The sequence below is a fragment of the Drosophila rhopaloa genome, unplaced genomic scaffold (assembly GCF_018152115.1).
Source record: "Drosophila rhopaloa isolate 14029-0021.01 unplaced genomic scaffold, ASM1815211v1 contig_3, whole genome shotgun sequence".
NCBI classification, from domain to species: domain Eukaryota; kingdom Metazoa; phylum Arthropoda; class Insecta; order Diptera; family Drosophilidae; genus Drosophila; species Drosophila rhopaloa.
In genome coordinates this window covers 17,310,855-17,326,264 of record NW_025335123.1, presented here as the reverse complement: position 1 = coordinate 17,326,264, position 15,410 = coordinate 17,310,855, and the positions used below count along the sequence as shown (strand labels likewise).

At 39.0% G+C, this 15,410-nt stretch overlaps 1 protein-coding gene across 1 annotated transcript in view; it reads right to left on the bottom strand.

Annotated features, from left to right (window-relative positions):
- Positions 1-14,769, bottom strand: part of LOC108045270 — a 44,396-nt gene extending 29,627 nt beyond the window's left edge. The window contains exon 1 of the mRNA XM_017124544.2: positions 14,204-14,769. Within this exon, the coding sequence (XP_016980033.1) occupies positions 14,204-14,453 (250 nt within the window). The 5' untranslated portion in view covers positions 14,454-14,769. The remainder of the gene's footprint in view (positions 1-14,203) is intronic.
- Positions 14,770-15,410: the final 641 nt, after the last annotated feature.

Here is a 15,410-nt window from a genome sequence, read left to right as displayed (position 1 = left end):
AGTAATGTGGAAATTATACCCAGAAACTAGTAAAACAAATTAGTTTAGCCAACTTAAAGCCAACTAAACTACAAACGTAAACTTTTTTGTGAGGACAATCAACTCTCTATCTCTCTCTCTCTCTCTCACTCTGTCTCTGTCTCCCTTGCTCCCGCCCATGCTTCGTCTCGCTTTCTCCTTGGATGTGTGAAATGCAATAAAAGCGAATTGTCTGTAAAATTTTTATTGCCGGCCACAGTTGGCGGTTGACTTTCCAAGGAGTACGAGAGCGAGGGAGAGGGAAAGACAGTGCGAAAGAGAGGCACAAACCGGAAGTAACTTTGACAGCTGCTGTTCTCATTGCGGTTTCATTTGAAATCAAACAAACTCTATTGAAATGTTTTCTAAATAATTAATCACTTTCAGCGCGGTGGGAGATCTTTTCACTGGGGATTTTTCCGGTTTCTTTTTTTCCAGTTTTTTTTTTTGCCAAATAAAAGTGCCTCCCAACTCGTTTATGTTAGCCACATTGGCTGGGCCAATAGAGCGTGACTTTCCGCGCCTTGGAAAATGTTTGACTGAAGACGGAGGTGGAAAAAGAGGAGGGGTTTTTTGGGGGGCATAAATATGCATGTCGGCGCGCCTGTCATTATGCAGCAAACTATTCGTACATGCGGCAACTTTTGCCTTTCTGCAAAGTTGCCTCAATTACAGCGCCCAAAAGTGCTGGCAAGGGGAGGGGGAATGGGGGCGTGGCAGGGACACTCGGCCTGTCCGCTGCCTTAAGTATGCACAAAAGCTTCCAGCACCAAATCAAAACAAAAATCAGGTGCTAGTCTCAGAAGGCGTTAATAAGAACTAGTTACAAAATAAATAATCATATTTTGTTTTTTGTATAATGCTAAAAACTTAAAAATACTATTTATGAGCTAAATTTGTATTTGTAAATATAATATATTAATAACAAATTAATCTATATGTTTAAACTTTCTTTAAAATTCAGTGTTTACATTACTCGATCACTCTTATGATGTACATATACGTTAGCCTTAAAATTATATTTATACATTTTTTCATATTTTCAAGAAATATTTTAATGAAACTTTGAAAAGTACTTTGCAATATATATTTTATATAATTTTGGGTTTCGTATTTGCAATAATAAAATCAATTTTAAATTGCACAAATGATGAAGAGTTAGCCTGAATTTCTTGCAGTGCACTAAGAGATGCCTATGTGTGTGCTGGGTAGTAAGTAACCTACTTTAAGTTCTTTTGGCTGCCATCATCAGCGGCAGCAACAACAATAATCACAGCCAGAGCGTTGCCACTCGCGATTTGTATGCAGCAAATTGCCAACGTCCAAGCGTTGAGTTTGACTAGGGTTTAGGGTTTTTCGAGGGCTACACAGTGGACTGGGCCTTCAATTTGCAGTCGGTACACAAAAATTAAACAACAAAATGTTGCCACACAATTCGCGTGCCAAGCGATGCTCTCATTTCTCATACAAACACAAGCCCCCTTCCCCACCATCCCCTCCCCCCCATCCTATCCATCGTATATGTACTGGAGACTATGTACTCTATATGTTTCGGTAAAACTTTATGAACTAAACTGCAGCATTTGCATGTCAAACAAAAGCCGAAGAGCAAATTGTACAATGAGGAACGACCAAAGTTTCCAGTCCAAGAAATGAGGATCGCAAGTGGAGCGGGGGGAAGGGGGGGTTTTAATGCCCCAGAGATTTTCTGCTTGATGGTGGAATACTTAAGAGTTGGCAAACGATTAAAAAATGTAAAACTTTCTTTGAAAAATGTGTAGAATCCACTTCACAAAAAAGTTATTATGGGACAACTGGAAAACTGAATATGGATTATGGTAAAAAAATTTTAGTATTATTAAGAGTTCTTTAAATTAATTGTGATGTAAATAAACAAATGTGGTTACTACTTCAGTCAACCTTTTAGATAAGCTGTATAAAGTTAAACATTTATTATTAAATTAGTTAGTTAAAATGTTTAACTTAATACAATGAAAAAATTATATATTGAACGACTAAAAATAATGTAAAATAAACTAGAAAATAAGCTTTATAATAAGACCACAAATATTTCTGATACCCTGTAACTCCTTACACTTATAACTAAATCTGTTACCAAGATCAACCCACTTTCTTTGTACCTTTGCCTTTTGTTACTCCCCAAGATTTATGACAGACAAGGAGCTTTTTTTTTGGCTTATCTTATCCCAAGGATTTATGAAGCAAAGGGGCTGTTTGGCACCTTAGCCATTCATAGTCCTTTCAGTTATCCTCTAAGGAAACACCCAAAGTGCATATAGTGATCCCATTTTGCAGGCTCTAAAAAGATAGTCACTTGACTTATGCTCGTGTTGAGTCTTAGTTGCCTTTAAGTAGGCTATAAATACACCCTGGGTGGCTAATGTATGTCAGTCGTGCGCATAATTACAGTTGCATTACATGTACAAACACGTGCTACCAACACGAACAGGTAAAGGCAATCACACACACACACACAAACACACACTTATAACCAGGCCAAAAAGAAAGCCAAAAGGAATGTGCACACATGCAAAGCCAACTTTAATTGCATGTCGAGTGCTGGCAAATTGAACGCTTAATCATTTGAGCCGCATGCATGGTCTGCGATTAGTTTTTAATGCGACTCGATTGCCATCTCGTCGACTGATGGCTTTTGGCCTTTAAAAGGTAGTTTTTGGTACCACCTGGGCATAACTGATGGCCCCACTCCACATGCATTTCAATTAGAGATTCGGCATGTTGGTATTTCGGAATGATAACAATCTCTGGGTTAACTACACTATAATCCCTGTAGTTTGTATTTCAAGAGAGGTTGTATGGTTTTCATACAATATAATTGAAGTAATGATTGTCCTTGTCCTTAAATATATATTAATATATTTAATAAATTCGCCATGCAATAAGAATTTGTATATAGACGACCGTTTAATAAAAGGCTAAGCTTTGATTAATAGGCATAGGTTTATATGAATAGTTCCCTGTCATATTTTTAAAGAATATCCCCAGTTTAATGTAGTCATCATTCAAATATCTAGGCCTAAATAGAGGGCATTAAAAACTTTTGATTGACACTAATTGGTGGGTCTGCGACGGTTTGGTTGGCTCAGGTGCAGAAACCCGACATAAGCAATTTGCCCACTTAAATCCAAATGGAGCTCAGTACCCTTCTCTCACCTTTTCCCTTAGAGCCTAAACAAATATGCATAAGGAATAGAACGAGGAGTGGAGAAGGCTACAGGACTTGGGGCAAACGTTGACACACATTCAAAATCCTGCTAAGCTACGCCCAAAAGTTCATCGAAAACTTTGCTCGAGATTGAGTTTTTGAGATTTGACTGCAATTATGACAGAAATCACAGACAAAGTGATTACAATTTGGGAAGCATTTTTTTTTTCTTAATTTAATTTAGGACATTTCGTCAAGGCCTTTGTCTATATGAAACTGGAAAATAAGCCATTTGTGAGCATGCACACAAAAAGTTATATTGCCTGCCATTTAAGTAATTAGAAAAGTTAAAAATTGCTTTATATCAAGTTATTAGTTAACATGACCAAATATAAAAGAGAGTTAAGTAGTTAAATATAACTTTTAATCAGCTTAACTGTGTACTTTACTCTAAAGGCCAACAAATTTAAAAATAAATTATTATTTTTGTTTCGTGTTTAAATAAAAAAATATATTTTGAACTTTTCTTTCAAAATCGTATGAAACGATTTCACTTCTGCAAACGTTTTAATTATCGGCTTGTTTTTATGTGGATATTTAGTGGGAACTTAGTGGGTTACTAAAACAATCAAGGTTGGAAAATTTTTGTTTATATAAAATTTCTCTTCAGTTATCAATTATTTTTTTGTGTGTAGCCATTTCGAGTCAAAGGCTTAACGTTAAATGCTCTCAGTGGCCGTAACAGTCGAGCAGAAGCTTATTGGACTTGAGGGCCAGAGAAATGCGGAAATACGGACTGACCATTGAGTAAATGTAAATGTTAAATGCTGCAGGACAGGGGCGGTGGGAATCGAATTGGCAGGGGGCGCTATATCATCATTGCAATGCCGGTCCCAGCCCACAGTCATAAATTTGTCTGCGCCATTTGCCTTCAGTGCCTGGAAATTAATTCATTATCGATTTTCGTTTCGCTTCATTTGGTCTGGCTTGGTTTTTTTTTTATTTTCATATTCCCTGTAATTGGGAAGAAGGAGTTGTATTGTACTTCATAGTCAACCGAAAGGATAACAAGTCCCTGGGGGACACAATATTTATGGTAAAATATTTTGGGCTTGCAGGCTGTTGGTGTATCCTTAAAAGAAATACATCTTTAAAATGAATCCTAGTAGTTTTTCCGGGCTTCGCCAGCAAATTGATTAACCATTAATAACACTCTTCAATATTTGAATGGTATTTTAATATATATATTTTTTTTAATCATAAAAAGTTATCATTCAAGTTAAAGGAAAAATGTTTTTGATATTATTGTGATAAATATTAATTCAATATTGTAATCCTTAAAAGTACAACAATAATTTCTAAGACTACAAGTTTACTGCTCAAATAAATCACTGTTACAGATCTTAGGAATACAGGGTACTTTATGGCTGTAAATCCTTCGATTCCTCTTTTTACAGGCTTTGTTGCTGTTCGGACCCGGCTTAAATGCGGCCATTAAAAACAGGCTGGACGAGCATGGAAATGATGACGACGATGACGATGGCGATGCCTTCGAGTAGCATTATGAATGGATCATTTACAAAGTCAACACAATTAAAATACACGCCCATCCAGCGACCGCAACTGAAACTGAAACTGATGGCGGGAAAAGTGAAGGGGAAAGCTGGCAAACGGAAAAACAGGAAATCGGCGGAAGATGCCAATGGGAAATGCGAGCACGAAAAAAAAAAAGGAAAACCCTTTTCAACTCCGCTGACACGGCCAGACATCCGGAACCAGTCCGTGTAACCAAACCAGTCAGGTAAGTGAGTACTCCAGCTGGTTGGTGGGCAAATGCGAATGCGAATGCGAATATGAACCGTGAAATATTAATAGGGCAAACGGACATCGATTGATGTCCTTGCTTGTGGTCATTATCATATTTCAAAGGACACCGACGGTGCGTTTGTGGTGTACCTCTAATGCACAGTGATTTCAAGGAGATGGGAATCCAACATGGAAATCGATTTATTTATATAGGTATTTACTTTTAAGGAACACTTTTTTAAAATTTTTTAAGTCGACTTGTTAGCTTAGAAAAGTTAAATTAAATTAGAAAAGTTAAATTAATATATAAGCTAAGGTAAGGTGTAAAATTCATCCATATTAGCGAATCAAAAGCTTAGAAAGAAAACCTCTAGAATGCAAAGTCCTTCGGTGACATTTTTGTTATCTGAACATCCATCACACTGTGTACTAAACTTTACCCCACCTCATCACCGAGAAAGTTGCTAACCTTTTATTTAATTTGATGTGGCCAAAGTTCAAAGGTGAGCCTTGAGTGTGTGTGTGCGTGCGAATGTGTGTGGGAGTCGTACGGCAATCGGGGATAACCATTTATGTAAATGGACTTTGTGCGTTTGTGAGTCGTCCCCGCGGTCGGGGCTCCACCCCCTTGACCCTTGAACCCTTCGCCTCAATCCAGGTGAAACAATGCATTGGCAGGGGTTGTTTGAGGGAATTTGTTTAAATTTGTTTTGTGGTAGGGCTTTGTCTTCGTCCTCGTCGGGCAGCCTTTCAATAATGCATGTGGTCGAAGCGATTCGTTGGCTCCATTATGATGGGTAATTATCGAACCGAGCCTTTGACCTTTGCCCTGGCACTCTATTCATATTTTCTGGCTGCCTGAAATATAGCCTTTCACTGCTTTCCCTCATTCCCAGAATCCCAAAGACAAATGAGGTAAAACAGTAGACGTATCTACAGGCTTTGTTCTCTGTATAATTATACCCTAGAACAGTATCTGTTTTGGCTTCTTTTTGTGCTTTTTATAACCTTTTAAACATGACATTTGAACACAAAAATAGTGAAGCGTGTTTAATACTAATTAAAAAATATTATACAAAAATATTTATATTCCCAAGCAAATGAGAATTTGAAAATGGATCACAAGCTTAAAGTTTTGAAAGCAAGCTGAAGGCTATAAAAAATGGCTTATTCTTAAAAAAGATCACGCAAAGCCATATAACAATAAGTCCTGTGGCTGAGGATTAAAGGGTTGACTGGCATTTTATGAACTCTTTGCATTCCCCTTTTTGGCCGGCAATAAGCAACAATTTTCGAGGGCGACTCCTTGGCCCGAAGGCAGCAAATTGAGTTGCGCATTGAACTTCAAGGTTAATTTATTTTATGGCTGCACCCCCTTGCCCTGCAACCACCCACTTTTTTGTTTATTGTCATTTGATTTTTGAGCCAGAGTTTCGCACTCCGTTGCGCTTGAAAGTTTTTTGCCCCGTTCCCTTGTTCTGTTTGTTTTTTGCTTTTTCTTCGCCAGTCATAAAACACAACAGGCGAAAGAAGGCAGCTGAAAAGTGGGGAAAAGACAAAAGGACTAAATGTTGCCAGTTTATCACTTCATTGAGCGCCTTGTGGGGAGCGAAACGGTTGGGTAGATAAGTATATGAGTCAAGTGAGTTTGAGTTTAAGTTTGCTTCGGACTTCTGGCCTTAAACTCAGTTGGGTAACTTTAAGTTCGAAGCTGCTTAGTATTTATAAAAAAAAGGCACTTTGTGTGTAGAAGAAGAGCACATGAGTACAATACTATAAGAAGATTAAAAGATTATACTTTTGAATATTCTAAGCAATGCGTAAGTATATGTTAAATTAAAAGCTACTGAAGATAGCTCGATAATTCTTTGATTGCGCCTCTCTCTGCGCTTCTCATTATTTGATACCCTTACCTTTTTTATCGATCCCTTCTCTGCGCTTCTCAATTGTTTTGACTTATGTTTTTAACAAGTTTCCCCGGCCACTTTGCCATGACTTTCGGGAGTGCAATTTCCTTTGAAAGTCCTCCGCGAGGTGCTAAAAATTACACTTGAATCCGTGCGTCGGAGCTGTTTTTTAATGGCTCACCATTTTGCCACCTGTGCCACACCTGTGTGTATGTGCGTATCTGAGAGTGTGTGTGTGCCAGCGGCAACATCTCACGCCCGTCGTCGTGCATCAGTAAAAAAAAAAAAAAAAAAGGGTGGCAATGGAGCACCTGCCACGCCCCTTCGCTGAGCGGCGTTTGGGGCGGCTTAACAAGTATGAAAAGGAAGGACATAAAATTTAAGCAAGCTGCTGCAACAATCGTCTGCGTCCAGACCACTGGCTCCCGAAATCCTGCCCCTTTCGGTGCACTTTTCCCGGCTTTTCTTTCGTCCGTCGCTTGCGGCTTTTCCTCTTCCCGTTTCGTTTTCATAGGCAGGCCGTTGAATTTTTGAAGCGTGTACCCGATTTTTATGCCGTTTTCTTTTTTTTTTGTTTTTGTCCGGCGTAGTACTTTTCTTTTCCCAGGTTTTCTTCTATTTCATTTTTTTTTTTCGTAAGGTTCCGGTGCGGGAAAGAGGAGCCAGCACTTGGTGATGCTGCATGCGGCACATGCAAAACCACAAATGATAGCAAAGTTGAGCTTGGTGCGTGTGGCTGATGTTGTTGCTGTTGCTGCTGGGATGTGGCTGCCCCTGCTGCACCCTGCTGCTGCTGCCCCCCTGCAACATCAGCAGCAACCCAATCACGGCGATGGCAGGAGGAGCTGCAGCTAGTGATTCGAAAGCAGAGGGAGGAAGACCGAACAGCAGAAGAGTGCTCCGGCATTCGCCGTGGCTGTCGCACTTTCAGTAATGTGACACTTTGCCCCATGGCATGTGGCAGCTGCAACAACCACGGCACAGCAGCAGCAGCAGCAGAAAAGCAGCAACAACAACCGGAACCGGAACAACAACAGTGCCACCTCTCTAGCCGAAAAGCTAAATACACGCTTTAAGCATATGGAAAGACAGCGAACTTTCTGGGAAATGCATGTCTGAGCAAGCGGTTCGATCGATAACTCAAATCGCTGGCAAATGCACTGAGAAAACAGGTTGTAATAAAAACCTTATAAATTATAATCTACGCATACAAATTCAGTATGTATCTGAACAATTTATAAATCAAACTATTAAGTTGATACACTTTGATGAGATCTACCTATTTATAAGGCGTTATATCTATTAAAACTTTTTCTAAATTAATTATTTAAATAAACTCTGTCAGAAAAGTATATTATTAATGTTATAGTTATCTAAATGAAGATTATCAACTTTCTTCAAGTAAAATCTTTTTATATAACTGAGAACCTGGAGATGAACAGCTCGTTATATTCTTAATGTAATTCGTGCTTGAATTTTACCAACTAAGGCCATAAATGCAATGCTTCACTGTACTTTAAGCGGGCGGCAATTCCTTTAAGTGCTCGCAAATTCAGGACCTCTCCATTCTCCCACTGCTCTATGCCTTCATGGGGTGTCAATGGGTGGAACAGAGACGGGTAGAGGGTAAAAGCGAGCGAGAATGAAGTCCAAACAATTTATATTAATCATACGCAATGTGGTGCCAAATTGTTCCGGGCATAGCCAGCACTTAAGGAGCCCCCATCGCCTGCTCTGTGGCATTATCTTGGTGGGTGCAGTGCACCAGCCACGACAACAGCAAAGACGCTGACGACGACGACATTTGGAGCGATTCAAGGGACAAAGTCAGGCTCTTAACCGTATGCAGCGGCAGGACGAAGGATGCGAAGGACGAGGAGGATGCGGGCGATAAAAGCGCCGGCTAAAACGGATGGAGTATTATCACTAACGACCAGGATATAAAAATAAATCCTCAGCCGATTGCAGAATGGAATCGGACCCGAAGTGGGCGTGGCCAATTGGCCTATAATTTGTTGGCCATGAATGCACTGCTCAAAAGAAGTTTTCTTTTAGCAAATAATATTTATAATATATTTAACTATAGTTATAGTGCTTATTAAGATTTTACAACATGACTGTTTTATGGTTTTTTGAAATAATCGGTATTTCTATGCTTCTCACTAATTTATATTTATCATTAAAATGTGTTTTTATCCTATATATACTAATGTATCATTAATAAGGTGAATAATTTTGTGCTGTTTAAGAAAATTTAAATTTTGTGAAAGTTCACAAGTTCGGCAAATGCCATTAATAATTTTTCAAGTGCACAGCTGGCATATGGCCTCAAATGCATTGCAGGCTAATTAGGCTGAGTGAGTAAGGACAATTGTCGGACGACAAGTGCATTGGGTTGGGACGATTATTAATTGGCCAACAGACAAGGGAGCACTTTTCACTCGATTAACAGATGGCAGATTGCTCACTTCTCAGGACTCCATTCCTTCATTCGGAGTCCGAGGACACAAAGGATCCTTAGCCTAATTTAGTCGTCCATTGCGGCATGAGGTTTCAGGTTTCGTGCATCTTGTATCCAATTAGGCAGGCTAAACAAAGCACTTCAATTCAAACTCACGAAATATGGGTAATTTACCAGAATTTTACTTATATAAATCCGTATTTAAATTTAAATATGGTTGCCCACAGAAACAAACCACCACACACACACACGCAAACACCGAAAAACTAATTAATTTAATTTGATATTTTCCTTGTGCTGAAAGCAAACAAATTGTGAATCAACAATTTATGGCAAACGGAATCCCCACAGAGAGCGGCTTAACCGAAAATAAACAATAATTAGAATTTAAAATTAGTTGACCGGGTAAACAAATCATAACTTTATTTAGCTAACTAAAAGCGATGAACTATTATTGCTTAACTATCGATAAAAGCCATACATAATTTGAGCAATAAAATGGGAGAGTTTTAAAGGGAGGTTAGTAAAATGTTGTAGCTAAAATAAAAGTTTAAGTGTGCGCTGTAAAAACTTTTTCATTCCAGTTAGCTCCTTACTGGAAAGTAAAGAGATAAGGTTCCATAAAGCGTTAAATAGGTTCTAAGAAACATATATTTCTAACATTTATAGGCATAACAAAAATGACTGAGAGCTTTGCTTAATTTAAAATCCTATTGAGTGATTAAATTTTCGAACAATAGCTGTTGCCTTGTTTTGGAAATGAATAATATCCAACAGGCCCAAAGCTTAAATTACATTTTCCATAGCTTTGGTGCCATAAAACGTTTTCCCTTTGTCCTCATATTAATGCTAAACTTAATTAATTTTAAGCTGATTAACTAACAAATGCCGATGCTCAAGGATTCCATCCTCCAATTAAAGACTATGGGGTGTTTTAAGCCGATTGTGTTCTTCTGTTAAATGTGATTAGACCTCTAATTGTTCCAATCAAAGTGTCTTCAGAGTTAATTAAATGCTCTTCTCCGAGTGCCTTTCAAAACAAATCCCAATAATCGTTGAAATAATTACCTATCCCACTGAAAGCACACACACACACATGAGACTGTGAGATTGACTGACTGACAAAAGTTTTGCGTTGGGGCCAAAAAAGCGTTGATTATTTAAGTACTTAAACGTGTTTTCGTTAATGAGCTACGAAATAATTCATAAAATGCCAAAAGGCTGAGTGGAGCTTCTCCTAATTTATCCTCTGCCCGCTTCAGGCACTTGAAAATAATTCATGTGCGCAAAAATGTACGAGTATTTACTTAGTCTGTCTCCTTTTGCGGGGTTTCCTTTCGCTGTCTGCGAATCACACAATGAAAAATGTTTTTATTTACTTTTGATTATCTGCTCATGGACAGCACAACAATAACATCGGCACGGTTAAAACGTTGGAAAAACGGTTGCGAAAAACAGCAGACAAACAGGCTGGCAGTGATGCTAAAAACTTGCAGAAAAACCAACTGAAAAAGGCATCTATTATATTAGCAAAATGCATTAATTTAGTGGCCGTAAATTGCGCCAGCAATAAAAGTAACTACCAAGGGAAAACATTCATAAGGATATAGTATTTGTTTCAGGCTAATAAATATAGATGTTTTCAATTTAATGTGGTGACCATTTAAGGATTTTCTCTAGAATATATAGACTAGCACAAAACTTTGCGGCACCAAAACTCGCAAACAAATCTAACTTTTCATTACTTTGTAGTTAGCTTGAATAGAGATTTAAATAGTCCCTAATTAATTGTTAGCTATTTAAATAGTTTTTCCTTGCTGATATTCGATGGTTTCCAGCTGTGAGCAAACATAAAACTAAAAGCTGGAATTAAAGCAATATAAGCAATAAAATATATATTGATATATAGATAGATATGCTGCACTACACTGTTACTTATCCATTCTTATATTAGCCAACTTCCAAAACAGTATCCTTGAAGCATTAGTATGACAGTAAAATGGAGAGGAGGGCGAGAAAATGCCACCAGCAAGGTGACAACAAACAAACAAACAACGGCACAAACTGGCAAACAAACGGCTTATGGCCAGGTTTAAATATGGACCATATGGCCGGCGATGCTGGCCAACAAGCGAGGGTGGTTTCCACGGTTCAACGACGGCCAACAGCGGTTTCTACTCTTCGAACTTTGCAAGCCAACCGCTTTATGGCTTTCCCCTTTTTTTCGGCTGTCAACGCTGCCTGTCGCGGTTGTAAAATCAGCGAAATGTTAGCACTCAACCAAAAATAAACGAAAAAGTATCTAGATGGATTTTTCAAGGATCGAAAGTGAAGATACTGAGTATTTGTTTTTGGCAAAATATTTCAATTAAATTGTCAGACTTTGGGCTACAAAATATTCCCAAGAAATTAAAAGAGAGGAAAGTTAAGATTTTAGTTTGATCTAATAAAATGTTTTTAAACTGTTTTGTAATGTAATTTAAAGAAAATTCTTTAAACACAGACATATCTAGTTATTTGTATTAAATAAAATAACTTTATAAAATTATGGATAAATTAAATATATCATTTTAGGTATACTTTTATTTTTACTTAATATTTAACATAATACAAAAAAAGATGTCTAAAATATTTTTTGTCTAAAATCTTTTTTTGTAATACTACAGATTTTTTGCGTGTGGAATTATTTAGAAAATTTCATCTTAAATATCTTAAAGTAAATTTCAAAGCTAGTAAAAATCGAATATCTGGAGTAAATTAAGTGAAAAGGTTTTTGTGGGGCGCATAAATATTCTATATATATATACATTTACTCGAACGAATCTACCCTTTGAACTCGTACCTTGCGGGGTACTACAAACAAAGCCGCACCTGCAAAGCACACATATGCATGGGGCACACACCCGCACACCTCCCACACATAAGCCACGTGGCACACACACACACTCCTATCGGGCTATAATTTATGGCAAAACGGATGCAGCAAAGTAGCAAAAGTAAAAGCAAAGGCACAGGGCGCAAGGTGTTACCTTTGGCCGCCGGCTATTTAAAGTGTAAACGCATGGCATTGAGTGGATTCGATCTCATCGGGACGATGAAGTGGCTGAATATCGATGGTGCAACAAGTCAGAGCAGCCAACCAGTCTCCTCCTCCTTCTTCAATTTGCCACACAAAAGCAAGACACACTTGCAATAATTGTATAACTATCATGTGTTTGTGCAAGTGTTTTCCGAATTTAATTGCTTTCGAATGGATGAGGAATGGGGGCAAAGCGAATGGCTAAGCATATTGACATGCAAAAATTTATAGCATACATTTCGGGAGGGGGGTGGCGACTCACACTGCGTATGAGTAATGCAATTGCTTGCCAGTCGGATTACACATACGCAGTGTGGGCATGCTGGCTGTTCGTGTGCCACAAACTCATTTTGTGATTTCCACAAAATTACATTTTGCAGTTACAAGTGGTATAAATAAATTTTACGTTACGAAATGTTTGTCAGTGCGGTCAGTTCGCCTTTTATACCTAAACCCCCTCCCCCCTCGCCACAATCGCCCCACTAAAAATTGTTTGTGTGACTTTTGTGTAACTGTTAAGTGGCAAAGCACACACACGAACACCATCCTCGCATTTAACAACATTTAAATTGCAATTTTCGCAAAGCAAAGCAAACATTTCGGACGACATATCATTGCAGTTATCTCAGCCATATATATATTTATATACGTACATATATAGGTGCCAATTGTAATATATATGCCTCAATTCGCAATTGACAGCTTGATAGTGGCAAATATAAAATGAAATTCTCTAAATTACCACTGTTAGCATAGACGATTTAGCATTTGTTCGGTTGTTAAGTTTCGACATGGAAATTATTTGGAGAATATCTGATTAATATCGGGCACTTCCTGTGAAATTCATTGGATATTAGGTTCTGATTAACAGGAAAGCACTCTGGAATTTGACTAGCTTGGAAATGATTAAGTATTAATGGGTGCAGCAAGGGGGCACTTCATCTTGTTTGCGAAGGTGAAATTTCCATATTGATTAGGTTAATTTATGACCAGAATTCTATACTTATTGATTGGCAAAATAATCAACAAATAAACAAATCGCTGAGGACATACGAATTATACCTTAAAAATATTTTACAAATTTTAAAAATGGATCCCAATTCTCTATTTTAGTTATAACAAACCTCAGGTATTTTTTTAAAATCAACAATTGAATATTGTAATTTGGCGTGTTTGATTTGATTTAAGCTCTTGGAATAAAAAAAGAGTTTGAATAGATTTAAGTTGATCGATTCAAGAGCATTCGAATCACCAGGGATTTGTATATTATGATGTAGGTACTATTCAAGTATTCTAATTCTATTCCTGAAAGCAGTTGATTTAAAAGTAATACACTAGTAATACACATTTTGTATTATTCAGTTACACAAAATGGTAGGTACTTTTGCATAGCTACATTTCCATTTACGAATCATAACTATGCTACTTAGAAATACAAAGTGCTTGGTTCAATTAGCCACTTTGCGCAGTCCTTGTAGATGATTTACCCCGCGCACACTTGTGGCCAAGTTTTCCAATCAAATTAAATATATTTGCGGCTAAGAGCTGGAAATTGGCGCAGTCCAGACACTCAATTGTTTTGTGACCACTTAGAGTACTAAAATTGCTTTTCAGCTGCACGTGAAAGTCTCTGTGGAGAGTGGCAGGCTAATTTCCATTTTGGCGAGTGCGACAGGATGCGAAAGTGATTGGGTCCCCTGGCCATTTTGGGAATGCTCTGTGGTGGCAAAATAGAAAAAACTCACCGTTCACATAGGCGGCAAAGTCAAAGTCCTTGTCTGGTCGCGCTCCGCCATCATCTTCGATGTCCGGCATCTGATGGCGTTGCTGCTGCTGCTGCTGCTGCAGATCCTTTGCCGTTTTCGGCGCGGAAATGGCGTCATTTCCGGCTGCCAGCGTTGCAGTCAGCCCCAAAAGTATTGCCACCAGTTGTAGCAGCGACATTGTCTTCAAGCGTTTCGGCCGATTGCGGTGGCGGCGGCTCGGGGCCGCCATGCCGCCCACTAATTGCACGCACGCGGAAGCGGAAATAACACGCGGAACGCGGGGGATTACTGTACTTACTGTACACCAGGATATGCCAGGATACACTGGAAAACCAGCAGGACCTTCTCCCCTACAAATAGCACTGGAAAAAAAGCACACACAATCGAACCGGCGAATGCAGGATAATATAACCCGCCTGAGTTTCAGTTTGGAGTTCGAAGTTTGAAGTTTCAGTTGCTCACGCGTAATAATTCGCAAGCCGGCCACGATGCGTTAAGCTCGATTCGGGACTTTCGGGTGCCGCAAGGACCTGCTGCCTGGCCAACGTGCGAGGCGCAATTGAGCCACCAAGTCCGCTGCCAGCACTCATATAGCCTTGTCGCCAGTTCTGCCAACTTGCAACATGCCGCACGCCAGAAGCCGAACTTCTGTTTTGGTGAATGGACTCGGCATCGGATTCGGCATCGCCATCGGAATCGTCGGCATCCAAAATACGACGAGTCCTGTCGCCCGACGCCTGCGCCCTTTCGAATCGCAAAATCTGAAAAGGGGGGGGACCCCAAAGGTGTGCGGCAGTTGCAGAAGCCAGAAGTCAGTTGCAGTTCATTTGCTTGCCTACGTGACGCGGGTTTATTTTTTTTGGGATGGAGGGGGGACCGAAGGCAGAAAAAGGGAACTCCGGCGAAACGGGATAATGGATAATGGTTAATGGGCATGGGCAAATCGAAATCGCAGGGCTCTGTTTTTGAAAATCCTCGTTTATTGTCTCCACGACTGTTGCTATTTGTCCTAGAAATTGCCGATCAATTGGTGTTGTCCAATAAAGCGGCATGATTATGTAGCTGGTACGCTTAACTGAAATAGTTTGTTGGAAGAGAAGTTGTTGGTGGAATATTTCATATAGCTATTTGATTGATAGACATGGATAAAGTTGTTCGACGTGTTCTTTGTCGTATAATTTGATCT